General features: G+C 48.9%; 1 protein-coding gene across 1 annotated transcript in view; it reads left to right on the top strand.

Annotated features, from left to right (window-relative positions):
• Positions 1–13,290, top strand: part of PRDM16 (PR/SET domain 16) — a 191,791-nt gene that overhangs the window by 146,980 nt on the left and 31,521 nt on the right. Inside the window, exons 5-6 of the mRNA XM_053997634.1 lie at positions 5,932–6,034; positions 11,383–11,581. Coding sequence (XP_053853609.1) covers positions 5,932–6,034; positions 11,383–11,581 — 302 coding nt within the window. The remainder of the gene's footprint in view (positions 1–5,931; positions 6,035–11,382; positions 11,582–13,290) is intronic.

The raw sequence follows: 13,290 nt of genomic DNA, 5'->3' as shown, positions 1-13,290 counted from the left end.
TTTAGGTGAACACAGCAGCTGCTTTCTCCCCTTTCAATTCCTCTCTTCCCCCTGGAGTACAAAGGTGTGGAAGCTCAGATAAATCCCTGCAGCAGGGAAATGGGGCTGGTCCTTAGGAAGGGCCCTAATTAATGGGGTAATTCTGGGATGGACTTTTCCCTCTCACCGTGCTCCATCCCTTGCCATGACTCTGGGAGTGGTTAAAGCTCATTCCCAGGCTCTGTCTGCTCCAGAACTCCTTTTCTCTGTGGGAAGATGAGATGGTGCTGGGCTCTGAGTGAGACAAAGCCCAGAGTGTGATTTTTGTGGTTCTGCAGGGCCGATGTTTCAGTGATTGTACCAAATTGTTCTGTTTTAGCAGCAAAATTAGACAGCCAGAGCTGCCCCAAGTTCACATCCACAGCAGATCCCTGTATCAACCCAGGCTGGAACAGGATTCCTCTGGGTTATTTCTACTTTCCCTTTTTGTTTGTTTGTTTGGGTTGTTGGTTTGTATTTTTTGGGGGGTATTGGGTTTCTTGAGGGTTATTTTTTTGTTTGGTTGTTTGCTTTTTTTTTCCCCCTTTCCTTTTATTTTTTCTTTCTTCAACACCCCGTGCCCAGAATAATTTTGATAAAAATCAAGAAAAGGAGTGTTCTCAGTACCACCAAACCCTACTTATCCTGTTAACTATTTAGTGTCAAACAAAGCTGGTAATTTGGAGAGCTGCCCATGCTGTGGTGGGAAACACGAAATGATGAAGTGTGGGACTTTTCCATAAACAAACAGAATTGATTTGTGAATGTAAATCTTCTGCTGGATTAGTAAATCTGAGCTTTTTCAGTGCACGACAAATAAAAAAGGCTTTGATGAGCCCAGACCATCAGCAGTATGACTGAAAGATGAAGTTAATTACCATAACGAAATGTTTGACGAAATTAATGTGACTCCAGCAGAATCCAACTTTTCCCTGATCATTAAAGGAGCCTGTCTTATTTTCTGGAAGGAGATGTTTTGAAATACAAGGAGCTACTTTATTCTGAGAAAAAAAGGAGAGGAAAAAGAGCTAAAGGGTGAGACCAGGGCACTGTCAGCCCTTGGAGGGGCATTCTGAAGGATTTTTCCTCTGTAAAATTTGTGACTATCTCTGAACCTGATGGACCTTTTAGACCATGGCTGGTGTTTTAGTGCTGCTTTGGGTTGCCAGCTGTGCGTGTGTTAATAGCTATTTTATTTTATTTTATTTTATTTTATTTTATTTTATTTTATTTTAATATTTTATTTTATTTTATTTTATTTTAATATTTTATTTTATTTTATTTTATTTTATTTTATTTTATTTTATTTTATTTTATTTTATTTTATTTTATTTTATTTTCGCTTGGCCCATCCCGAGTTCTGTTTTTCCAAGTCAGTCCTGAGCTCTGGGCTCACTCCTAGGCTGCCTTTTGGGGTTTTTTTCAGGCACTTTTCCCTTTAAGTTCACTGTGGTTTGGTCCTGGGAAAAGCTTTTTTTGTAGAACAAGCAGGGAGGAGCACTGAAGTGCAAATGAAAAAGATAATGAGAAAAAGGAAAATTTTATTTCGCAGTGGAATCCCCAGAATGAGCTCCCGGGCTGGGTGGAGCGGGGTCTCTCAGCCCTGTTCTCACCTGTGCACAGGTGTGTGTCCTGTGGCAGCCTGGTGCTGCTCGGCGTTTCCACCTGAGGTTTTGGGGCTGCACGGGCCCAGGGAGATGCCCAGATCCTGCCCGCAGCACCAGGTCCCATTTTTGGACTCTCAGCTGGGTGAGGACAGGTGTGCCTGCCCTGGGAGAGCTGTTTGCAAAGCGGTGCAAAACAGGGCTGGAATTACAGCAGGGATCCTGGCGGCACAGGGGTGGCTGGCTGGGCAGCTGGGGATATTTTGTCAGCAGTGGGATTTCATTTCCCGTCCCAAATCTTTGTGTCTGTGGCCATCCCTGCTCTGAAACTCCCAATGAGAGATGCCCGGGCAGTGCTGGGTGCCGGAGCTCAGGTGAGCTCAGAGCTCAGGCACCGGCGAGTTCGCAGTGGGGCTGCGGGGAGGTGTCGGCTGAGCTGAGCCCGGCGGGGAGGGAGGGAGGCAGGGCCAGCAGCCGGCCGGTGGGGACCGGGATGCGCCGGGGCTCCCGAAAAGGGCTGTACCGAGTGCTCGGCAAGGGCTGTACCCCCGGTAAGGGCTGTACCGGAGCTCCCGAAAAGGGCTGTACCGAGTGCTCGGCAAGGGCTGTACCCCCGGTAAGGGCTGTACCGGAGCTCCCGAAAAGGGCTGTACCGAGTGCTCGGTAAGGGCTGTACCCCCGGTAAGGGCTGTGTCACAGCACTCGGTTAGGGCTGTACCGGAGCTCCCGGTAAAGGCTGTACCGGGTGCTCAGTGAGGGCTGTACCCCCGGTAAGGGCTGTGTCAGAGCACTCTGTTCGAGCTCTACGGGATGCTCAGTGAGGGCTGTACCCTTGGTAAGGGCTGTGTCAGAGCACTCTGTTCGAGCTCTACGGGATGCTCAGTGAGGGCTGTACCCCCGGTAAGGGCAGTGTCACAGCACTCGGTACCGGAGCTCCTGGTTAGGGCTGTACCGGGTACTCAGTGAGGGCTGTACCCCCGGTAAGGGCTGTGTCACAGCACTCGGTACCGGAGCTCCTGGTTAGGGCTGTACCGGGTACTCAGTGAGGGCTGTACCCCCGGTAAGGGCTGTGTCACAGCACTCGGTTAGGGCTGTACCGGAGCTCCTGGTTAGGGCTGTACCGGGTGTTCAGCCAGGGCTGTACCGGGTACTCAGTGAGGGTTGTATCCCCGGTAAGGGCTGTACCGGAGCTCCCGGTTACGGCTGTACAGGGTGTTCAGTTAGGGCTGTACCGACTGCTCGGTAAAGGCTGTATCAGAGCACTCGGTTAGGGCTCTACGGGATGCTCAGTGAGGGCTGTACCCCCGGTAAGGGCTGTGTCACAGCACTCGGTACCGGAGCTCGCGGTAAGGGCCGCCCCGCAGCCCGCGGGCACCGCAACTCCCCGTTCATGGGGGCGGCTGTGGCTCCGTGTGCCCCGGCCTTGGAGCGGCTGCACAGACACGGCCCGGCTGCCCTTCTTCCCTTCCCTCCCCTCCCGTTCCCTCCTCTTCCCTTCCCTGCCCTCCCCGCGATCGGCCCGGCCGCCGGCACCGGAGGAGCGCAGCGGCCGCGGGACAGGAGCGAGCAGGTCAGGGGAACCCGGCCCGGCCCGGCCCGGCCCGGCCCGGCCCGCTCCGTTCGCATTGCCCGGGACCGGCTCCGAGGCACCGGCGCGGTCCCCGCGGCGGCGGCGGGGCCGGTGGCGGGCGGCGTCTGCCACCTGCTGGGGCGGGCAGGGGCCGCGCTCCGCGCCCCGATCCCGATCCCAGTTTTGATCCCAATCTCGATCCCCATCCCGATCCCGATCCCCATCCCGATCCCAATCCCCATCCCCATCCCCATCCCCATCCCCACCCTGCTCCCGGCAGCTGCAGGAGCGCGCTCCACCGGCAACTTTTCTTCGGTGCGTCCCGGGGAGAGGGGGGAGCCCCGGTACGGCTGCTGAGAGCCCTCGCCCCCCGCCGCTGGAGCGGGATCGGGATCGGGAGGCGCCGGGCAGCGGCGGGGGCGACAGAGCGAGTTAATTATCCCGAGGGACGGGGATTGTAATTATCCCGGAGGATGGGGATCGTAATTATCCCGAAGGATGGGGAACGGCTCCGCTCGTGGAGCTGCGGGCGCTCCTGTGTAACAAGTGCGGGGACCGGGAAGCAGCGCGGGTCCGGGGCGGATCGCGGGCCGTCCCGGTGCTCGGTGGAACGCGGGGTGATCGCTCGGGAGCTTCCTGACCTCAGTGTGGAGGGAAAGTTCTGGGCGGCAACCGCACCCCACGGTCCCCGCCGCACCGCGTGGTGGCTCTGGGAGGGATATCCCCTGTCCCTGCAGCTGTGGGAGCGATGTCCCCTGTCCCTGCAGCTGTGGGGGTGATGTCCCCTATCTCTGAAGCTCTGGGAGCGGTGTCCCCTGTCCCTGCAGCTCTGGGAGCGATGTCCCCCTGTCCCTACAGCTCTGGGAGCGATGTCCCCTGTCCCTGCAGCTCTGGGAGCGATGTCCCCTGTCCCTGCAGCTCTGGGAGCGGTGTCCCCCTGTCCCTGCAGCTCTGGGAGCTGTGTCCCCCTGTCCCTGCAGCTCTGGGAGCGATGTCCCCCTGTCCCTGCAGCTCTGGGAGCGGTGTCCCCTGTCCCTGCAGCTCTGGGAGTGGTCCCTGCAGCCTCCCTGCAGCCTCCCCTGTCCCTGCAGCCGCCCGTCCCTGGAATCGCATCCCTGTCCCTGCGGTCACATCTCCCCGCAGCCGCAGCTCCAGGATGGGGAGGACAATTTTGGGAGCATCCCGGGCAGCCGCTGCTCCCGCCGGGCCGGGGCCACGCTTCTGCCAAAGCCTCGTGTTCCGTGACAGGGAGGGAGGGAAAGGGACTCTGGGAAGAGAAATGCGTGGTGGTGACACAATTAATGCAATCCAGGCAGGAATTTAGGAGCTGTGTGTGTTCCTTCCCCATAAACACAGGCTGGCAGAGGCAGAGTGGCAGCAAATTTCAGGAATTGTTCTGGGTGAAATGCGGGTTTTACCCTGAAAAATAATTCCTTGAATTGTTGTTAAATGCAGTGTTAAGAAAACCTGGAAGTTAATAATGTTACCAGGTGAATTGTCAGGGTATTGTGTTAGGACAGGGTCCAGTGTACTCCAAAAATTTGGAAAACATCTGGAGGACACTGAATCTCCTCGGGACAAAAGACACAGAGCTCCTGGAGCAGGTGCAGGGGAGGGAATGAGGCTCAGGTGTGACCCAGCTGTCACTGGACCCACTGCCCTGGTGCCTGTGGGACAGTGAAGATGAGGTGTGTGGGCTCTGCCCCTGTCTGAACCCTGCTTCTGGTTTGGGGTTTTCTCCTGGTGCAGTGACAAAGGTCCAGGAGGTGAACGGAGCTGTGCTCAGGACATTGTGGAAGGTCCAGGATCTCAGACAGGAGCTCAGAATGTGGGCAAACTGCTCACCTGGAGTGGTTCATGTCTGTGCTTAGGGCTCAGGTCTAGGCTGTTATTTTATTTTATATTTTATTTTATATTTTATATTTTATTTTATTTTATTTTATTTTATTTTATTTTATTTTATATTCATTTCATTTCATTTTTTTCTCTTAGCTTGGTCCATCCCAAGTTCTATTTTTCCGAGTCAGTCCTGAGCTCTGGGCTCACTCCTAGGCTGCCTTTTGGGATTTTTTCAGGCACTTTTCCCCTTAAGTTCACTGTGGTTTGGTCCTGGGAAAAGGGTTTTTTTTTTGTTTTTTTTTTTTTGTTTTTTTGTAGAACAAGCAGGGAGGAGCACTGAAGTGCAAATGAAAAAGACAATGAGAAAAAGGAAAATTTTAGATGACTTTTTATTTCGCAGTGGAATCCCCAGAAATGAGCTCAGACAGCAGCTCAGAATGTGGGCAAACCGCTCACCTGGAGTGGTTCATGGGTGTCTTTAGGGCTCAGGTCTAGGCTGGTGGGGAGAATAATCAACAAAAGAATTCTGTGGAGATGTGATCATTCAGCTCTAACTCTGCTCAGAGAGCAGAGCCTTAAACGTGACAATTCCATCAGTTTCATCTTCCCTTCCCTGTGGCAAACACACTGAGCTCATAGGAGGACAGGGGAAAAAAGGGAAGATTTATTGTAATTTGAGGGAGAGAGGCTGTTGCCCAAAATCTTTTTTTCTTGTCCAAATCCTGTGAAACTCTGACACCCAAAGAGTCAAATAAAGGCAGGAAAACGAGCTCTGAGCAGCAATTATCCCAAATCGAGGGACAGCCTCCCCTATTAGCCAAAGTAATTTGAATTATTGGTTAAAATATAAACCACAAGCCTTTGCATATTTACCCTGTCTGTTCTGTTTGTGATTCCCAGGTCTATTATAAAGTTATTAAAGAGATTGAGCCGGGGGAAGAGCTCCTGGTGTGTCTGAAGGAAGGAGGTTATTCCCTCGGGAACATGGCACCCAGCATGGAAGGTAAGGCCTCCCCAGGAGCTTCTGCTCCTCTCTGCAGCTCCCCTGGCACCCTCAGCCAGGGCAGGGCTGGGGCAAAACCTGAGCCAGGACCTGCCCCTTCTGCCACTGTCTGGAGTTTGTGCTCATTTTCACTCTTTTTCTGCTGAGAGAGGCTCAGTGCACAATCCTGAGTTTTTTTATCAGCCTCAAGCAGCTTCATTTCCTTCTCTTTGTGGGTTTGGGTATGATCAGAGGTGCCTTTTCCATCCCCAGGGCCACCAGGTGCCTTTGGGCGTAATAAAAATGGCCAAAGCATCCCAAGGCTTGGTAACCACCAACCTGCAGAGATTTAGGGAATCTGGAAAAGAGGGGTCCAGGCAGGGGGTGGAAGAGTCATCACTAAAATTATTATTTCTGGGTTGAAGATACCTCATCTTTCTCTGCAGCAGCTGTGAGCAGGTAGCAGGACACACACATGGAGTGTTCTGGAAATCTGAGAGTGCTCCCAGCACTGATTTTCCTCTCTTAGGATGCTTTTTCCCACATTCATCCAAGACTCTGACACTACAGATGCTGTGCAAGGAGGTGACCTCTGAGGAAAACTGGGAAGGATGTGCCCAACATCATTATCCATGATTTATTTCTATAAATACTCTATAAACAATTTCTATAAATACTGGTAAATTCTCATTTACCAGCTGTTTTTAAACTAGTGGTTTTAAACTAGTAGTTGGAACTAATGCTCTATAAAATTAATTTATGAAATTGGAGTTCTCTCTGGGTATCCCACAATACATTTATTTTATTTTATTTTACCTGTACATAAGTATAATTTCTCATGCAAATTTGCATTAAAATCCTGCACAATCAGTTTCCAATATTTCTGGAAAATGGGATAGTTTGAGGATTTGTGCTGCTGGAAGTTCATTTGCTGAAGGGCTGGGGGTGACATGTGGTATTTGCTGCCTCGCTCATATCAAGTTTGGGACTATTTTTTTACTGCTCTCCACCCCAAAAAAAAGTTAATTATTTTCTCAAGACCAACACACAGAGATGAATAATTTCTGCACTTTTTTTTTTTTTTGATGTCAAGGAGAAATCTGAATGAAAACTCACCGCTGTTCTGCATTTCAGCTTCTAACAGGCTTTTATGTGAACGAGCAAAAAGTGCTCCTTGTTTTCCATCTCTGTCATTATGGAACATTTATCTGGATCTTCCTGGTAACATCTAGTGCTTTTGCTGCATAATTGCTGTCAAATTATGCCAGGCCAACATTAAATATTTGACTCCTTAATACTTCTTTACTTTCAGCAGGGCTATCTTCCTGCTGCCTCGCACCCCCAGCTCACTTCGGAATTAACAGGAGAGAAAATGCAAAATCGTTCAGCACAAAGATAATTATCATAAAAATCTTTCCTCCCAACCCCAGCCAAACACAGCAGACCCCTTATCACTGCAGGAATTTTGAGTAGGGCACTTGAACTCCTTTGAGATTCGAGTCTGGTAGATTAGCATGTAGATGCCACATAATTGTGTTCCCCTTGGTTTCTCTGAAAGCTATTAGGCACTGATTTATTTTTCTGTTACATTCCTGCTTTGTCCTGAGTGTTACTGATGGAACTTCAGATAGGCACATATAACCATAGATTTGACAAACACGGCACAGAGAACAGGCAGCAATTTCGGTGTGACTGGGGCTGTTCTTTTCTTTGCAGCCCCTTCTCCCTGTCACACAGTTACCTTTGTGAAGGGCAGTATTTTCGTTTGAGATGCTTAAAAAAAGGGGGGGGGACTTTAATGAGAACTTGCTTTGAAAGGCGACCTTTTTATTTTTGGTACTTACAGGCAGGAAAAAAAAGGAACAGTAGAATGAACCTGGAGCCTGCCAAGTGGGTGTCTGATACAGACACAAAATCAACACCAGGTCTCAGCTCAGCCCTGAGCCTCCGTGCTGGTTTAGGTTTCGGTTTTGCAGGGGATGGTCTGGTCCTAAGCCAGGGTCAGGTCCTTCCCCTGCAGGGTGTTTGTTGAGGAGTCTGGTCTGGGATCTGCTGGGGCTCAGAGCTGGGAATGCCAGAGGAATGGGGGTTGGATATGGATCAGTTATCGTGGGATGATTTGGGCTGGAAGGGAGCTGAAGGATGATCTTATCCCACCCTCCTGCCGTGGCAGGGACACCTTCCACTGTCCCAGGCTGCTCCAATCCCCCTCCAACCTGGCCCTGGACACCTCCAGGAATCCAGGGGCAGCCACAGCTGCTCTCCCACCTGATCTGGTTTTCCTCTCCTTAGCCTGTCTGAGCATCAAAACAGGATTTACAGCCAGTGGCAACATGAATAACACGTGGCTACGAGACTTTTAATCATATTTTTGTCAGCTCTCTAAGCCTCCTTTCAATACAAATTTCTTTTTCCAAACCCAGATACTCTGAAGCACAGGAATTGCTTTTCCTCTCCTCCATCTTTCCACCTGCTGTGTTTGATGTCCTCTTGGATCGTGTGTGATTTGGGTGAGATGTGGCAAAGGACCAGGAGAATTGGAAGCTAAATCCCTTTTCTAAAATATTCTGGAGGCAATTAAGATATTTCACCTCCTTCCCTGCTCTGTAAGCTCACAGAAGGACAAAAATGTGTCATTGTCATTGGTAAGAGCAGGCAGGGTGTGCTGTGGGAGGGGAGGCAGTTATCCAGCTTTAGCCAGGTATGGAGGAAATGACTCTCCATGGCTGCTTTTCCAAACCCAGAGAGGATTTCTGCTTCCTACAGGAGAGTTTGGGTGAAATAAGCTGCAAGGAATCATGTAAATCTCAAACTGGAGCAGGAAGAATTCCACCTGGATTGGTGGAAGGAATTTTGTTGCGTTTTCTGTGAAGTCAAAAGAAGGAAAAGAAAAAAAATCTGTTTCCTCCATTCCAAGTGTTTTCAGGTCTGGGGATTTGCCAGGTGGAGCTTGAGGGACACTGGGAGTTTGGTAGGAGCTTGTTAAGAGGTGAAGGGACCTGGGGCTTCCCAGCCTGGAGGATTTCAGTCGCTCCTCCAAAAATTCCTTCCTGGTTAAGCCACTGCTGCATTTACAGGAGAGTAAAGAGGGGAAATGTTGGCTCTGAGGTGGAGAAACACCTCACCAGAGAAGTTCTGTGTCTCTGGAGTTTGATGCTACACTTTTTTTTTTCTTCTTTTTTCTTCTTTTCACTCCTAAAAAGTAGTTTGGAGTATTTGAATGGTAGGTGATGCAGAGTCTCTCCATACTGTTATTGGTGTCCTGATTTCCAGGTTTCCCTCCTCAGGGACATGGCACATTGGTCCTGTTCTACAAAATGCAGTAAAGAGAATTTCTCTGAGGAGCAGAGCAGAGCCTGACCCACCTCATGGTGAGGCTGCTGCCAGCAATCTCAGAGTGCATAAACTCTCAAAATGAGCTGAAATGGGAACAATTTGGTATTTTCTTCCCTCAGGTCTTCTTTTCTAGTCAAAATCCCTTTGTTAAGTGGCTGGACTTTATTTCTTTTTGCACCTCTCTGTCGTGCAGCCCTGTGGGTGCTGTGGGATCATCCGTGTGGGTGGCTCTGGGAGCCCTGCTGGGATGCTAAAACCTTTGCCAGACCCCAAAAATTAGAGCTCCTTGGTTCTGTAGGAGTAAAGTTTTGTGTCAAGTTCTATTACTCAGGGATAAAATCAATTAGTAGTGTGAGATGTTTCTCCACATCACCCTATGTACAAACCCCAATCTTTTTGGTGTAATGACATTTTTGAATTTCCACCTACACTTAGTTCTGTTTCTCTCCAGTTACCACAGGGAATATTTTTCATTTGCCTGTCATTCCATCAAATATTGAGGATGGCTCAGCCACCTGGCTCAGCCAGGCTGTGCTGGCTGAGTTTTGGTGATACTTTCTATTTCAGCTGGGTTTGATTTTCCCCGTGTCGAGACTTTCCGTGTAGGTGTGCAGAGTGTGCAGAGGGTTTCCTCTGCCCACATCGCTGCTGCAGCAGCCTCTGGGACCTTGCCTTGCTCAGTTTTAAACTCAGGTTTAAGCAGAGAAAAGGGAGATGGGAGCTGAGCACCCAGGTGGGAGCACGGAGATCTCTGGGTGTGACAGTGCCTGTGGTTCCACTCCTGTCACACTCATAACAAAATTAACCCTGATTTATATAAAACACCATTCCAGGCCTTAAAGCTCAGCCTAAGTCTCTGCAGTTGTGCAAAATTTGGTGCAAAAAAAGTGCAAGGGGGGACTTTGAAGCACAGGGGTTGAAGATTTTGCCCCTAGAACATGAGCATGGCCACATCCCACCCCAGCATCCCCTCTCTGCAGAGCAGGGAATGGATCAGCTCCACCACAGCATCGCCCTTGGCTGCAGCTCTCAGAATATTCCCACTCCTCCCTCGGAGATAATGCCCTCACCACAGGCTGTTCCTTCTGGGAGTGCAGTTATCAGAAAAAGAGAACCAGGCAGAGCAGCAGAGCGTGGAGGAAGAGGGTAGGGGAGGACAGGGAAACGCGGCTCCAGTGACTCACAGGGGGCTGGAAAGCTTCTGTTCCAGGGTGGAGAAACCCAGAGCTATCCCGACTCCCTCACAGAGCTTGTTCTCCTGGAAAATTTACAGCTCTGAGCTGATTGTTTGGCTTGGCACCATGGTCAGGATGCTGCCTTGTAAACTTAATAATAGCTGCCCTCTTTTTAATTTGTTTGACCTTGACTACAGTAATTTATTATGTGCATTAGAACTTTAAAAAAAAAAATAAATAAAGGGAAAAAAAAATAGCTAAGAGCACAGCAACAAAGCCTTTGGCTCCCTGCTCTTCCTTCCATGGTGCTCTGGGCTGGGACGCCTCGGGCTGATGGAGCCCTGAGCTCCTGCAGTGGAAAATTGAGAGGAGAACATTAGACAGACAATTTCTTAGAAAGAAGCTTCTCCAGGTTTGTGCTGTGGCAGTTTGCTTTTCTCACTATCTGTGTTTCTATGAGTCTGGCTTGTTCCTTTTTCCCTGGCAGGCCCTTCTGAGGAAAACTCATTCATAATTTCAACCCCCCTCCTTGCAGACAAGCACAGCACCCCGGAGTGAGCCCAAAATTTTGTGTATCTCCCAATCCCTGTAGGTCTCTCCATCTCAGCAGAGGCCAGGACACAAAGAAAACAAGATCTCTGGTTGTGTGATCTGATTTTTTTTTTCTCTTAATGCTTAAAGTGAAAGCAGCTGCTGGCACAGCCTCCCTTGGGTTCTCTCCCCTCTCACTTGCGAATTCTCTCTTTGTTTGTTTGTTTGCTGGACTCGGGGAGCTTTGCCTCCTCTCTGGGTCCCACAGCCCGGGCTGGTTGTGTTTCCTGGGGCAGGGCTGACCATGGGCTGCTGTGTGTGTTGCAGAGGAGCCCTCGTTCCGCTGCGAGGACTGCGATGAGCTGTTCCAGTCCAAGCTGGACCTGCGGCGCCACAAGAAGTACGGCTGTGGTGCCGTGGGGGCCCTGTACGAGAGCCTCAGCGACGACATCAAGCAGGAAGGCCTCGGAGATGGACAGGTCTACGAGTGCAAGGACTGTGAGAGGATGTTCCCCAACAAATACAGGTACCCACTGAGAGCCAGACCCTCCTCTGGCCTCCCCTCTCCGTCCTGGCCAAAGGGGGGTGATGGGCGGCTGGGGAGGACTGAAGGGATCAACCTCTCCTTTTTCCATGGACACTTTTCCTTCCTCCATTAGAAACTTTTCCTTTCCCCATATAACCCTTTCTTTTCTCCATAGAGACCTTTCCTTCCTCCGTAGAAACCTTTCCTTCCTCCGTAGAAACCTTTCCTTTCCCCATATAAACCTTTCCTTTCCCCATATAAACCTTTCCTTCCTCCGTAGAAACCTTTCCTTCCTCCATAGAAACCTTTCCTTCCTCCATAGAAACCTTTCCTTCCTCCATAGAAACCTTTCCTTCCTCCATAGAAACCTTTCCTTCCTCCATAGGCTTTAGGAATGTTCCTTTTGGGATAAACCTTTCCTTCCTTCATAGCATTTCAGAATGTTCTTTTTGGGATAAACCTTTCCTTTCCCCATAGACACGTTTCCTTTCTCTCTAGGCACCTCTCCTTCCTCCACAGTCTTTAGGGATGTTCTTTTGGGATCAACATTTCCTTCCTTCATAGAAACCTTTCCTTCCTCCATAAGCTTTAGGAATGTTCCTTTTGGGATAAACCTTTCCTTTTTCCATGGCATTTCAGAATGTTCTTTTTGGGATAAACCTTTCCTTTCCACATAGACATCTTTTCTTTCTCCAGAGGCTTTAGGAATGTTCCTTTTGGGATAAACCTGTCATTTCCCCATAGACACCTTTCCTTTCTCCATAGAAACCTTTCCTTTCTCCATAGCATTTCAGAATGTTCTTTTTGGGATAAACCTTTCCTTTCTCCATAGAAACCTTTCCTTTCTCCATAGCACTTGAGAATGTTCCTTTTGGGATGAGCCTTTCCTTTCTCCCTAGTAACCTTTCCTTTCCCTGCAAGGTTCAGGAATGTTCACTTTGGGACCCTCTGTAGCTGCTGGGCAGTGTTTTATTCCACCTTGATTTCGTATTTCACCTTGCTTTCCACTGCCCGTTGGTAGAAGCACCCAAGGGTTGTTGGTGGGAAGTTTAAGGGGTTCTTTTCTGAGAGACTTGGGTGGGATCTTTCCACCATCTGCTCTCTTTTGCCCTGGTTCTGTTTTTTTCTGAAGGAAAAAAACACCAATATTAGTTCAGTCACCATGTGCATGAAGGCTTCTTTTAAATTTAATTCTTGGTCATTTAAGATGAGTGGGTTTAAAGAGGTGTCAATGCCCTAAGAACTCGTAATATGGCCACAAGCTCCTATTTGATCTGGCAGGAACAATTAAAAATTCTATTCCAATCAAATTTTTAAGTTTCTTTGTGTTCACCAAATGTTCTTGTGACAGCAACATGAAAAGGAAAAAAAAAAAAAAAAAAGAAGATTGGAAGTTGGATAACGCCTGCTCATTTTTTAATTTGCAACAATTATTCAGTTATTATTATGACGATACGGCAACTCTAAATAAGAATTAAACTTCTTTTTAAAAGAGAAAATATTTTAACTCAGGTTTTAACTGAAAATCTGATTTTTTTTAAAAACAGAATGTGGTAGTAATGAAATGCAGCTTTAACACAGCAATCTTTGAGCTCTCTAATTCATTGGCAAAGTGAGACTCAAATAGTTAAATATTAGGAGCCAGCTTTAAAAGTTGAGGGTTTTTTTAAATCACTTTAAGATTGTGTTTATTTGCACCCTAAGCCTTG

The sequence above is a fragment of the Vidua macroura genome, chromosome 23 (genome assembly GCF_024509145.1).
Source record: "Vidua macroura isolate BioBank_ID:100142 chromosome 23, ASM2450914v1, whole genome shotgun sequence".
Lineage (NCBI taxonomy): Eukaryota > Metazoa > Chordata > Aves > Passeriformes > Viduidae > Vidua > Vidua macroura.
Note: the sequence above shows the minus strand (reverse complement) of the source record. Positions and strands in the feature narration are given on the sequence as shown.